Source organism: Labeo rohita, chromosome 20 (genome assembly GCF_022985175.1).
Source record: "Labeo rohita strain BAU-BD-2019 chromosome 20, IGBB_LRoh.1.0, whole genome shotgun sequence".
NCBI classification, from domain to species: domain Eukaryota; kingdom Metazoa; phylum Chordata; class Actinopteri; order Cypriniformes; family Cyprinidae; genus Labeo; species Labeo rohita.
Window position 1 is genome coordinate 32,666,730 of NC_066888.1, and position 15,000 is coordinate 32,681,729.

Below are 15,000 nucleotides of genomic sequence, written 5' to 3' on the forward strand. Positions count from 1 at the left end.
CCCTTTTTAATGGAATACTACATATTTACATTGAATACAATCCATAACCGTTACAAAAAGAGCAGCACATTCTTTAAAAGCCTTGAAAACCTGTTTAAACACTTCTTTACAAGTCCATGTTTAGACTCCTACATTCAGCACTCTGAAATCAAACATACACAGTCTTTCTATGTGCTGAGAAAACTCCAGTCTCAGTATATACAAACATAAAACAACTTACAGTACAACTCAAAAGACAACCCACATGCTTCAGTCAATCAAAAGACGTGACGTAACAAACACAGCAGGTCATTTAAAACTAGTACAGAGTGGACCTCCACTGGGCCAGATACAACTTGTATCCCAACACTTTTAATAAGTTACAGAAAACATGCAAATGTTGCATTAATTTTGTAGAGAGTAAATCATAAATGTAGGGCAGGAGATGCATGGACGAGGAAAGGACACTGTAAAAAACACAATTTGTTGAGTCAACTTAAAATAATTTGTTACCCAGACGCCTTAAAGTTTTAAGTTCAACCCATACAAAAAAGCTTTAGTCAACTTGAAATGTTAAGTTGCACTAAGTCACAACTTAGGTTTGTTATACTTAAAAGCTGGGCTTGTTACCCAGCTGCCTTTTTAAAATTTTAAGTTGAATCAAGTCAAATATATAAGTTGTCACTTAGTACAACTTAACATTTCAAGTTGACTTTTTTTGAGTTGACTGAACTTAAAATTTTAAAGGCAGCCAGGTAACAAAGTATTTTAAGTTGACTCAACAAATTGTTTTTTTTTTACAGTGTACTCATTCACTTACTTTTGAAGGGACAGAATTTGATTTTTTCCAGTAGGACAAAAATCTTTGGTTCATTCTCTTTTCAGTACACCAGCAGTTAAATGAATCCAAGCCAATACAATTCAAGTAATCGATATCAACAGTTCCTCAGACATCCAGTAATGATTTCGAAAGAATTTGATGTCTACCGTATTCATTGCACAACTTTAAGAGTGGGCCAACATACCATAACCGTTTAGGCAATTGCACAAGCAGCTTCCATTAAAAGAACATTCTCACACCTCAGATTAAAAACATCATAAAGGCTATATACTCCAGTGCCAAAATCAGATTTGTCCATGTCTGGGTGGGGTCGAGAATACAAATTTAATCCAGGTGTTAATTTAGGCAGCGTAGATGCAATGGTAAATTTGACACAAACGAAAACAAGGCTGTGAAGGATCTTGGTAAATACATCTTAAGTACATCTTTCCAGTGGACAAAGACATTTAGAAAACAAACCTATAACCTTAAGAACCAATAGGCTTTATGTCAACACATCACAGCCTTGTTTTCATTCAACTGATGTCCACCCTAACTAAGATTGATGTGTGTTTGTTTAGACACTGGTTTCTTTTCAGTGTAGCAATTTATGATGTCAAAGCAAGTTTTTCTAGTTCTGCCGTGTAACAACAAAAGGAGCTGTTGATTACCTCAACATGCAGATTCTTACTTTCAAAGGTCGGATTCGTAGCTCTCGTAAGGCAGAAACAGGGAACGTGTTTGTTAAATATCAATGAATATAAAAATATATTTACAAACGCAGAGCTCAAGTCATTGTACGGATAGAAAGGTTGTGCAATTCCGTTTAGATTGGACAGGCGTGCTCACTGTACAGCAACTGTTCGTTTAGTAACAGATTAGCCATGATTTGGGAAGTGCTACGCTTCAAGCTAGTCGATATCCCAGAAGGGGTGAGGTTATTCACAGACTTGACGGTTGCGCTTGTTGCTGCAATGGCGCGTGATGCGGAGCCGCTTCGCAATCTTTCGGACCCTCATCCGGACGTACGTACAAAAGGAAGAGGGTGACCGTAGCGAAAGTGGCCGCGTTGACCGGAAAAGCCCGTAGAAGAGTGGACGTAAGTCCACGTGTGAAAACCCGCCAACCTTCACGTTCGATGCTCTTCCGCGTGCAGTCCATGATGCTACTATACTGGTACTTTCCGCCGACCCCGTCGGCCTGGAGCCGAGATTTGATCACGTCCACGGGGTATGTCGAAAGCCAGGATGCGATTCCCGACATGCCGCCGGCGAACAGCAGTTTGGGAATCATGTACGGGTCCTCCGGCTCGCATCCCAGCGAGCGCGTCAGGAGATCGTAGGCAAGGAAGTAAACCCCGAAGCCTGGCGTCTCCCGGATTAGAGTGGTAACCATTCCCCGGTTGACCCCTCGCAGGCCCTCGCGCTGATAAATGCGAGCCAGGCAGTCCAGCGAGTTTTTGTATACCTTTCGGGATGACGACTTCTTCTCGCCTGTTCCTTGCATCTGCATTCGGGTCTTTGCCAGTTCCATTGGGCAGCAGATCACGCACTGGATGGCGCCAGCCGCCGCTCCGGCTAGGAACTGGTTCATGGGCGTATCCTCGCCCAACCTGCGCATGGCGTTTCCCTGAACACCAAAGACGATGGCGTTGATGAACGTCAGGCCCATCATGGGCGAGCCAATGCCTTTATAAAGGCCAAACACCTGTGGAGAAGGTGAAGGAAGATGATCTAAGGTGCATTTGTTTGCATGCATATATGCACAGATATTAAAGGCTGCAGCAGAAGTGTAAAATATTTGAGTAATAGTTTATTTATTGATTACACAGATACTATTTGACTTTAACTGGTGTTTACTGTTGTTCTGTTGCATTATTACACATTTTATTACACATTTTCCCTCTTTAATACTGTAAAGCTGCTTTGACACAATCTGTATTGTTAAAAGCACTATATAAATAAAGGTGACTTGACTATCATTTTGTCATATTAGCATCAAAGGCTATGCACACAATAATTTTACTATATTATTTCACAAAATAAATAAACAAGCTTTTATACTGATATGTAGTAAAGATTCTAATATTTATATAAAATTCTAATATTTTCCCTAGTTTTTAGAGATAATTTAATAGTACGTTTAAATAAACAAACACACAAATAATTCTAAAATAAATAAATAAACAAACAAGCATAAACAATTTTTTTATACTGATATGTAATAAAGATTCTAATATTTATATAAAATTCTAATATATTTATATATATTATATATATCTAATAATATTTAAGTTATTAATGTGGAGCTTCTTATTTCACTAAAATATAATGAACATTATTATTACATACAATAATACATTTAAATGACAAATAAACAAATAATTCTAATAATTCTAATTCTAAAAAAAGATAATATTTTCCCAGGTAAAATCTTAAAAAAATTTTTTTACAATATTATTTTACAAAATAAATAAACAAGCTTTTATACTGATGTGTAATTAAGATTCGAATATTTATACAAAATTCTAAGGTTTTCCTTAGTTTTTGGTGTGTGAACATTTCACTAAAATATAATGAAAATTATTATTACGTACAATAATAATACATTTAAATATATAAATAAATAAATAAACAATTCAAATAGTTCTAATTCTTAAAAAATTCTAATATTTTTCCAAGTAAAATCTAAAAAAAATATTTTACAAAATAAATAAACAAGCTTTTATACTGATATGTAGTAAAGATTCTAATATTTATATAAAATTCTAATATATATATATATATATATATATATATATATATATACATATACATATATACATATATATATATAGTATATACAGTATAGTATATACATATATATAAGTTATTAATGTGGAGCTTCTTATTTCACTAAAATATAATGAAAATTATTATTACATACAATAATACATTTAAATGATAAATAAATAATTCTAATAGTTCTAATTCTAAAAACATTACAATATTTTCCCAGGTAAAATCTTACATTTTTTTTTACAATATTATTTCACAAAATAAATAAACAAGCTTTTATACTGATATGTAATTAAGATTCGAAAAATAAATAAACAATATTATTTTACAAAATAAATAAACAAGTATAAACAAGCTTTTATACTGATATGTAATAAAGATGCTAATATTTATATAAAATTCTAATATTTCCCTAGTTTTCGGTGTGAACAACAACAAAAAAAGTTATTAATGTGGAGCTCCTTATTTCACTAAAATATAATTCAAATTATTATTAGATATAATACATTTAAGTAAACAAACAATCATCATTCTAAAAGTTCTAATTCTAAAACTTATTCTAGTTCTAGTACTTCAGTTCTTTAGGGAATCTTTTGTTTTTGCCACTAAAAATACTAAAATGAAAAATCTCAAATGCTTCTTAATATAGTAGTCAACATTTAAAGTGGATCAAAAAAGTTCAAAGTTGTCCTAAGACAAGAATGGGTTTTAGGACAACTTTGATGAAAGGTTTTGATCCACTTCAAATGTTGGCTACTGTACTTGCCACTTTAAAAACTTAGGGACAATGACATGTTTTACTTTAGCTGAAGTATCTTTTACGTAGGGAGACTTAGACTTTCAATTGAGTAAAATGTTTGACATATTTACTGTACTTGAACTTAAGTACATTTCCTCAGTACTTTTGACACCCTTTCACCACACTTAAACCGCAACTGATTGGCCTAGATTTCAAGTTTCCCACAACACAGATCTGGTTTTCGTTTGAGTGTTAAGACAATACAAATAAATAGGTCATAAATAATCTATAAATATCTTATAAAAAAAAAAATGTTGAGATTTACGCTATAGTATATATGGAGTGTAGGAATTTATAGGAGTTCAGGTACTTCAGAGATTGCACAATGTCTTCTATTTCAAATTCTAAAAAAAGAGAAATAAATAAACAAAAATAAACTAATAAAAATGTATTTTATATTTGTGTATACTTTCTTTTTTCTTTGTTTTGTTTTTAATAACTGAACTGCCTTAATGGTTTGATATTTTCTAATGTTAAAAAAAAAAATAATAATAATAATAATAAAAAAAGATTTGTGAAATCACTCCAAAATCCTGATCTGAAACAAATGATTCATGATCCTGCACTGAAGTCCTGTTCTGAATCAAAAGATTTGCAATCCGCTCTCTGAAGTCCCAATCTAAATCAAATGATTTGCAATACGAAAGTCCTGATCTAATTCAAATGATTCATGATTCACGCTCTGAAGAACTATATAATTTCAGATCAGGATTCGGAGCGTGACACGTGAATCATTTGACTTATATCAAAACTTTGTGATTCATGAATCATTTGATGTAAATCGCATACCGCGAATCATTTGATTTGAATCAAATCTATTTAACCAGATCTAAATCAAATTATTTGCGATACGCAATCCGATCGGAGCGCTTCGAAAGAGTGAATCGTTTTGCGACGCAATGGTTTAACTGATTCAGAGTTTCAAAAAGCTTCGTTTCACCCATCACAAGGTGCTTTTTCAAATCGTTACAAGTGATGTCGAAATTCGAAAATAAATGTCTCTGTTAATTTGCTCTGGTTTTTGCTAGTGAATCACTTGAAGTGAATGATTGAGTCACGAGTTTGAATCAGTCAGAGTGATTCCAGCATAAATGACTCAATTGATTCGGTTTGTCTTCAGCCAAGTTTACACGACACTGTCAGCTCAACTGACATAAGGTATGATTTATTTTAATATTAATATTTTCAAGGGTTTTCCAAGCCTTAAATTTTAAGAAGTCAAAATCAAGTACTTCAGGCACTTTAAGCACCTCGTACGAAGCCTGCTAAAAACATAAAACCATTGAAGTTTCCACTCACAGACTCCTGACGTATGATGGACTGGAAACAGTGAAAAGTCCCTCGGTAAAGCGGTTTATCCACACTCTGGACCTGAAGACGAACCTACAGGAGAGACAACCTGATTACCATAAATGCATGAAACCAAAAGCTCATACTTCAGAATTTCTTTTGAATATGAAAGCAGGTAAAATGCCATCGTGGTTTAGTGGTTGAAGACCAGCGCTTGTTGCAGCCTAGTTTTAAATCTTGCAAGAAGTAAACAAACAACACATTTACTGTAAGTCACATGGCAAAAATGTATATGCTATGCAAACAATTAAAAAACAATGGCATGTTATCTATCAATTATTTTATCAGTTAAGTTCTTCCAAATAGGGCTAAATACTCAAGACAAGTAAACAGACAGTATTAAAACAAGAAAACAGCAACAAAGCAAATAAATTACAAATAAAACTACAAATAAAATTTTTAAAAATTACTTAATGTTTGTTGTTTTACTTTTTTGACAGCACTATTAATAATTCAAGTCAAAATAATTATTAAATATACGTATAAGTATTAAATATAATACATTAAATGAATATTTGAAGCCAAAAATTATTTTTAAAAAATTAAAATTTAATTATAAATCACTCAAATATTTTTAAACTTTTTAAAGTAAATTCTTTTAATTGAAACACAAGATACTAACATAATTAGCCAAATATAATAAAGACAGAATATAAGAGGCAAAATCTTTAGAAAGAAACTATCTGATTATTTTTAATCATTTATTTTTTTCTCAATTAATGTAAAGCATTAAACTTGAACAGATAAATTCACACTAAATTAAAAAAATAATGAAACTGTCATTTAAAACAGCAGCATTAAAAAACATTAAATACTTAATAAATTTGAATTAAAAAAAAATGAAATGTAATAATTAAATTAAAATGTATTATATTTTTATACACATTTACCAATATATAACTACAAATTATATAAATATAAAAATAATAATATAAATATAACTATCACACAGTTTACAGCATCACTATTTTTAGTTAGTTACCCAGTGAGCACAGAACCGACATGATGTGCTTTCACAAAATGATTTATTTAGCAACTGAAGAGATTTGTAAGTCACAGGGTTCAGCATGAAATGGATAGGATGGAGTAAAGTGTCACGACAGACAACAAGCTCCCCGCGTTAAACATCAGCCAAAAATAGCAATGATAACTGTTTGCTCGCTTGTTTTAAGAGAGTTTCTAAGAAATCAACAGCCGGCTCAGATGACAGATTTGCTCAACATACGTGCAGCGAAAGCACTCGCACTCGAACAACATGGGTTGATGATTACTAACCTTAACCGTGTCAAAAGGATGTCCGACGAGGACACCGGCAGCACCTGCACAGAAAAGAGAAATACAGATTAGAAATATTGAGCAATATACAGTGTGTACCTATAGAAAACAGTTTGAGTCACTTTAAAAAAAAAATATTTTTAGACTTTTTCTCTGAGTTTATATCTTTATTCTCTGAAAACATCTTGCAATTCTGATGCTTTTTTCTCCAAAAACATCTCTCAATTCTGAGCTCATGACTCGCAATTCTGATATTGTTCTGATATTTATCTTGTAATTCTGAATTTACATCTCGCAATTCTAATATTTTTTCTCCAAAAACATCTTGCAACTTTACATCTTGCAGTTCTAACAATAATTTTCTCCAAATACTTCTCTCAGTTCTGAGTTTATGATTCACAGTTCTAATATTTTCTCATTTTTTTTCCTTCAAAAACATCTCTCAATTCATTTACAACTGGCAATTCTAATATTTTTTTCTCTGAAAACATCTTGCAATTCTGCTATTTTTCTTTCTCATAAAAACGTCTCACAATTCTGAGTTTATGACTAGCAATTCTAATATTTTTTCTCCGAAAACATCTCACAATTCAGATTTTTTTTTCTCTCTCTGAAATCATCTTGCAATTGAGTTTACAACTCGCAATTCTGCTATTTTTTCTTCAAAAATGTCTCACAATTCTTTACGACTAGCAATTATAATATTTTTCCTCCAAAAAACATTTTGTAAAATTCAGTTCATACCTTGCAATTCTGAGTTTACGACTTGCAATTCTAATATTTTTTTCTCCGAAAACATTTTGCAAATTGAGTTTACGGCTTGCAATTCTAATATTTTTTCTCCGAAAACATCTCACAATTCAGATTTTTTTCTCTCTCTCTGAAATCATCTTGCAATTGAGTTTACGAATCACAATTCTGCTATTTTTTTTCTTTTAAAAAAATTCTCACAATTCTGAGTTTACAACTCGCAATTCTAATATTTTTTTCCCCAAAAACATCTTGCAATATTGAGTTCACATCTTGCAATTCTGAGTTTACAGCCTGCAATTCTAAAAGAATTCTCCAAAAACATCTTGCAATTTAGAAACTTTTTTCTCTGAAATCATCTTGCAATTCTGAGTTTATGACTTGCAATTCTAATATTTTTCCTCTGAAAACATCTCACAATTCTTATTTTTTTTTGCTCTGAAATCATCTTGCAACTGAGTTTATGACTCACAATTCTGCTATTTTTTTCTTTAAAATTTTTTTAGCAATTCTAATATTTTTTTCTCCAAAATCATCTTGCAATTCTGAATTTTTTTTCTCTGAAATCATCTTGCAATTCTGAGTTCACAACTCGCAATTCTATATTTTTTTCTTCAAAAACGTCTCAAATCTAAGTTTATGACTAGCAATTCTAATATTTTTTCTCCAAAAACATCTTGCAATATTGAGTTTACACCTTGCAATTCTAAAAATATTTTCTCTGAAAACATCTCACAATTGTAAACTTTTTTTTCTTTGAAATCATCTTGCAATTGAGTTTACGACTCACAATTCTGCTATTTTTTTTCTTTTAAAAAAAATTCTCACAATTCTGAGTTTACAACTAGCAATTCTAATATTTTTTGCTCCAAAAACATCTTGCAATATTGAGTTCACACCTTGCAATTCTGAGTTTACAGCTTGCAATTCTAAAAGAATTCTCCAAAAACATCTTGCAATTTAGAAACTTTTTTCTCTGAAATCGTCTTGCAATTCTGATATTATTTCTCTGTAAACATCTCACAATTTTAATTTTTTTTTTCTCTGAAATCTTGCAATTGAGTTTACGACTCGCAATTCTGCAATTTTTCTCACGTTTCACAATTCTAATTTTTTTCTCCAAAAGCATCTTGCAATATTGAGTTTACACCTTGCAATTCTAAAAATATTTTCTCTGAAAACATCTCACAATTTAGAATTTTGTTTTTCCTCTGAAATCATCTTGCAATTGAGTTTACGACTCACAATTCTGCTATTTTTTTCTTTAAAAAAATTCTCACAATTCTGAGTTTACAACTAGCAATTCTAATATTTTTTTCTCCAAAAACATCTTGCAATATTGAATTTAAGCCTTGCAATTCTGAGTTTACAACTTGCGTTTCAATTTTTTTTTCTCCAAAAACGTAGTGCAATTTTATGTTTACAACTCGCAATTCTAATATTTTTTTCTCTGTAAACATCTTGCAGTTCTGAATTTACGACTCGCAATACTAATATTTTTTTTTCTCCAAAAACATCTTGAAATTAATGTTTTTTTTTCCTCTGAAAACATCTCGTAATTCACAGTCTACACTTGTATGCTGCATTGCCACATGACCACATTTGACACTGAATTTTGCATTGAACTGTATAAACACAGCTGTATAGAAACAACACAGTCAGCTCTATGATCTTCAGTGTTTTATTTCCATTTGGTTGAATTCAGCACAACACAGTTACTCATTGGCTGGTAGTGATTAAAAGATGCTAATGTAGGACTGGAAATCTCACAGGAGATGCATCTCAGTATCTCTCAGGGTATTACGTATCAGCGGTTACCGCTCCATGCCAATGACGAATCCACACGGCTGGACGCACATGTGCTCGGGCTGATGGGGGTCAATGTGGACCGAAGGCGTTGGCCCATCCTGACCAATCAAAACGCACCATTTACTACAGTCTCAAGTTTTCAGATGACATATGATGACTGTGATGTTATGTAAAAATAAATAATACTTAAATAATACTTACCGTAAGACTAGTAATATATTTGCTATGGGTATGAAATTATTCTGAGAGTGTTTTAATATTAAGTTTGATTCATGTTGAATGTTTTAATTGGTGCATATAAAAAGATTAAACATCATTACTCAATGTAGGAACAAAAAATGCAAGGAAAACCTTGAATGTTTAAATAGTCTGATGTTTATGTATGTTACATTGGTATATTTTAAATTGGTGCACATAAAAATGACTAAATATTATTACTTGTTCATGGAGTGAACAACTGCATTTTTACTGATTTAAAAAATGTTTATATATGTATAGTTTTCATATGCATATTAGTGTAGGTTGGAAACAAATAATTAAATTAATTTCAAATGGAATAAATGATAAGCCACATCTAATCATTCATTTATAAACACAGGAAACATAAACGTTTTCTGCATAAACTCAGATTGGTTGCAGAAAACGTTTACGTTTATGTTTGTCTCACACAATGCCCTGGGCTCATAATGTCACCTGTGATCCAACTTTTACAAAGCACTGTGTCTGTAATATGAAACACGAGCCGGTAGGAGCTCAGAGAGACGTGGCCCCGTCCCACAGCCGGGATTGGCTCCCGCAGGGGTGTGTGTGACGCCTCTGTGTTTGACGGGACATGGACAAGCATTTGGGAGGGGGTTATTCTGGGCTCTTCCGGGAAACGCATTTTCAGCAGCTCACGAGTGACTGATATTCGCACAAGAGAATAGGACGACGCCAAGGAGGCTTGTAGGTTACATATTCAATTAAAGTCAATCATTTGGAATCGGTTTTGAAGTATTCAGAGCCAATCTAAATGTGATGTTTACCACTCTGAAGGCCCAAACCTTCAGGCCACATCAAAAGCTGATTATTAAACTTTCATCTTTTCCTCTCAGGTTGGTTACACACTCGCTATCGTGACCAAAACAATAGAATTTGTAATGGATCTTTCATACATAATTGAAGAACAAACTGTAGCTTGTGCACATCAAACCTACTCAGATTGGCTGTAGAAAACGTGTATACACCATAAATACTGCCCAATCTTTAATTCGATCAAAAATGTCAAATGTGTTTTGGCTTAAACTGATTTGAATTCCACAGAATTAAAAAAAACATACAAATAATTTCAGAACTGCAAGATGTAAACACAGCTGTAATTTTTTATTTCATCCCACGAAAAAGCCAGAACTGTGAGATGTTAAGAATTTAAAAAAAAGAAAGAAAAAGTAGCAATTACTTTGTAAACAGGTGTTTTCAACACATAAAAGAACGTAGACATTGTAACCAAATTTAGAACGTCAATCATTCATGAGCAATAAATCAGTCACAATGTAACATTCTTTACTTCAAAGGGCGGGGGAGCAGAATTCCAACATGTGACGTCAACACACGGCTCAATAACAACAAACTGAGCTACATATGTGTGACCCTGGAGCACATGGGGTATATTTGTAGCAATAGACAAAAATACATTGTACGGGTTTGTTTTATGGCAAAAATCATTAGGATATTAAGTAAAGATCATGTTCCATGAAGACACTTTGTAAAATTCCTACTGTAAATATATCGAAGCTTCATTTAAAATGCTAACAACATGTCAGTAACATGCTAATCATGTTAGAAGCATGTTAACATAATGCTAGTAACATGCTAATTGTGTTAGCAACATGCTAGTAACATGCTAATCATGATAGAAAAATGCTAGCAACATGCTAGTAACATGCTAATAATGCTAACAACATGCTAGTAACTTGGTAATCATGTTAGCAACGTGCTAGTTACATGTTAATCATACTAGAAACATGTTAATAACATGCTAGTAACATGCTAATAATGCTAACAACATGCTAGTAACTTGGTAATCATGTTAGCAACATGCTAGTAACTTGCTAATAATGCTAGCAGCATGTTAATCATGTTAGAAACATGTTACCAACATGCTAATCATGCTAACAACATGCTAGTAACTTGGTAATCATGCTAGCAGCGTGCTAGTTACATGCTAATCATACTAGAAACATGGTAACAACATACTAGTAACATGCTAATCATGCTAGCAACATGCTAGTAACATGCTAGTAACTTGCTAATCATGCTAGCAGCATGTTAATCATGTTAGAAACATGTTACCAACATGCTAATCATGCTAGCACCATGCTAGTTACATGCTAATTATACTAGAAACATGCTAACAACATACTAGTAACATGCTAATCATGCTAGCAACATGCTAGCACCATGCTAGTTACATGCTAATCATACTAGAAACATGCTAACAACATACTAGTAACATGCTAATCATGCTAGCACCATGCTAGTTACATGCTAATCATGCTAGCAACATGCTAGTAACTTGCTAATCATGCTAGCAGCATGTTAATCACGTTAGAAACATGTTACCAACATGCTAATCATGCTAGCAACGTGCTAGTAACTTGGTAATCATGCTAGCAACGTGCTAGTTACATGCTAATCATACTAGAAACATGCAAACAACATACTAGTAACATGCTAATCAGGCTAGCAACATGTTAGCAACTTGCTAGTAACATGCTAATCATATTAGAAACACGTTAACAACATGCTAGTAACTTGGTACTCATGCTAGCAACATGCTAGTTACATGCTAATCATGCTAGAAACATGCCAATCATGTTAACAACATCAGCCTATAAAAATATAGGCAACAAGCTAATCATGTTAAAACATGTTAACAACATGTTAAATCATGCTAGCTGCTTTCATACTGTTACAACTGCTTTAAACTTTCAGGCTAGGCTTTCTAGTTTGTTCTTAAATTTTACTCATCTAGCTTTTGATTAGTAATATACATTGTTAAAAACTTTATTTGAACAACTTTAAAGGTGATTTTCTCAATATTTTGATTTTTTTGCACCCTCAGATTCCAGGTTTTCAAATTAATTGTATTTCAGCCAAATATTGTTCTATCCTAACATCCATACATCAATGGAAAGCTTATTTATTCAGCTTTCAGATGATGTATAAATCTCAATTTTGAAAAATTAACCCTTATACTGTTTTTTTGATTCAGGGTCACATATGCAACACTAACAGCTAAAGAAAAGTTATAAAAAACACAGCAACTGAAACAGATACACAGACATATCAACTCTTTAGCACAATAACTGAATTGTTATTTATATTTAAGAGCTTCAGTAAACACAAACTCTATCACGTGTCCGTGACGTGGCTTCCTCCTCCACTACAAATAATTCATCAGGTGTGAATCCAGTAAATCCGAGTAAATTACATCACCTATTTTCAAAACAAACTCCACACACATGCATGACTGATTACTGCACTTCAGCCACACGAACGAGCAGACAAAGTCTGAATGTATAAACACAATCTATATTTGATAGACGCTGACTAGATGTGGGATAGACCCTCTTAACAAGCTTAACTAAGTCCTAATCTAGCAGACACGACTTTACTGTACTCTACTGTACTAGTAGGAAGGTCTTACCTCCTAAGCATCCAGCTAGGAAGTCCATCACTGTTTGAAGCCGACACAAGCAACCGTGTTTTGAGATGGAGCTCAGACGTGTTTTGAGGAGTTAACTCGGTTATAGTCGAGCTGGTTAGTTTTCCAGGCCTGTCCTGTGCTGAAGTGCCCGTGAGAAGTGTTCAGGTTGTGGTGATGCGGTGTGGCGTAGCGGTAACTCAGCCGGCAGGTCGAGTCTGCGCCAACTGTAAGTCACTAATCGCGTCGTAGTGGAAAATTTCACCTCCTAGTTTGACACCTGCTGAGTCTATTTGTGTAGCAGCTTCCGAATGGATGGATGGGTGGACGTGGGTGTCAGCGAGGAGGTGTGTGTGCGTGCGCCCAATCACGACCCGCGGATTTAAAAAAGGATTCCCGTTCGTCTTTTCGCCTTCGCGCACGTTCAACTGATTTTCCGGGTTCGCGGGTTACGAATTTTACTACTGCAAAGGCGCGTTCACAAGGCAGGGCGTCGCTATTGGATGTTTACCGACAACGTCACTGCTAGGCTTTTTAATATTCAGGAGCCTAGCCAAGCCATTGGAGGTTGGGCTAAGTAATATTCATGACGTGCCTTGCGCTGGGGAGTCCGATTCGTTGAAGTGAATCGGTTCGTTCGGATGGTGCATTTGATCGGAAGATTCATCTCGGGTCTTACGCAACAAAATTTTTCATACAGCAAATATTTTTAAATATACAAAAATATATATTTATGTAAACGTATTTTCTACCAATATATATAACCCTGGACCACTAAACCATTCATAAGGGTCAATCTGAAATAAATCTGAATAGATAGATCTGAATAAATAAGCTTTCCATTGATGTTTGGTTTGTTAGGATAAGACTGTATGTGACCCTGGACCACAAAACCAGTCTTAAGTGGCATGGGTATATTTATAGCAATAGCCAAAAATACATTGTATGGGTCAAAATTGTTCTTTTATGTCAAAAATCATTAGGATATTTAGTAAAGATCATGTTCCATGAAGATAGTTTGTACATTTCCTAACATTAATATATCAAAACTTAATATGCATTGCTAAGAACTTCATTTGGACAACTTTAAAGGTGATTTTCTTAATATTTTGATTTGTTTGCAACCTCAGATTCCAGTTAGTTGTATCTCGACCAACTATTGTCTTATACTAACATTAAAAAAAATGATATGACTGGCAAAAACTATTTGAAAATCTGAAATCTGAGGGTGCAAAATATATATATATATATATATATATATATATATATATATATACACACTACCGTTCAAAAGTCTGGGGTCAGTAAGACTTGTAATAGTCTTTAAAGAAGTCTCTTATGCTCATCAAGGCTGCATTTATTTGATTTAAAAAAAAAAAAAACCCCCCCAAAAAAAAACAGTAATATTGCAAAATGTTTTTCCAATATAAAATAATGTTTTTTATTTTAACATACTTTAAAATAGAATTTATTCCTGTGATGAAAAGCTGAATTTTTATCAGCTGTTACTCCAGTCTTAAGTGTCACATGATCCTTCAGAAATCATTCTAATATGTGGATTTATTATTAGAATGATCAATGTTGGATAATATCAACAGTTGTGCTGCCAAATATTTCTTGGAACCTTTTTTTTTTTCAGGATTCTTTCATGAATAACAAGTTTAAAAAGTACAGTGTTTATTCAAAATATAAATATTTTATAACAATGTAAATTATTTATTATTAACTTTTAATAAACTTTTAATTATTAACTTAT

General features: G+C 33.0%; 1 protein-coding gene across 1 annotated transcript; it reads right to left on the reverse strand.

Annotated features, from left to right (window-relative positions):
- Positions 1 to 349: 349 nt before the first annotated feature.
- slc25a29 (solute carrier family 25 member 29) lies at positions 350 to 13,723 on the reverse strand. The gene is made up of 4 exons (XM_051138014.1): positions 13,248 to 13,723; positions 7,001 to 7,044; positions 5,675 to 5,758; positions 350 to 2,506 (listed from the first exon to the last, which is right to left on the reverse strand). The coding sequence occupies exons 1-4, from the start codon at positions 13,273 to 13,275 to the stop codon at positions 1,742 to 1,744; spliced, it is 921 nt and encodes a 306-aa protein (XP_050993971.1). The 5' UTR covers positions 13,276 to 13,723; the 3' UTR covers positions 350 to 1,741.
- Between the last annotated feature and the right edge of the window lie 1,277 nt (positions 13,724 to 15,000).

What these genes read in the sequence shown, in the direction of transcription:
- slc25a29 (XM_051138014.1), bottom strand. Translation starts at nt 13,275, where the DNA reads ATGGACTTCCTAGCTGGATGCTTAGGAG. An exon ending in CCTAGCTGGATGCTTAGGAG is followed by an intron (nt 7,045 to 13,247) that starts GTAAGACCTTCC and finishes TTTTCTGTGCAG; the next exon opens with GTGCTGCCGGTGTCCTCGTC. An exon ending in ATCCTTTTGACACGGTTAAG is followed by an intron (nt 5,759 to 7,000) that starts GTTAGTAATCAT and finishes TCTCTCCTGTAG; the next exon opens with GTTCGTCTTCAGGTCCAGAG.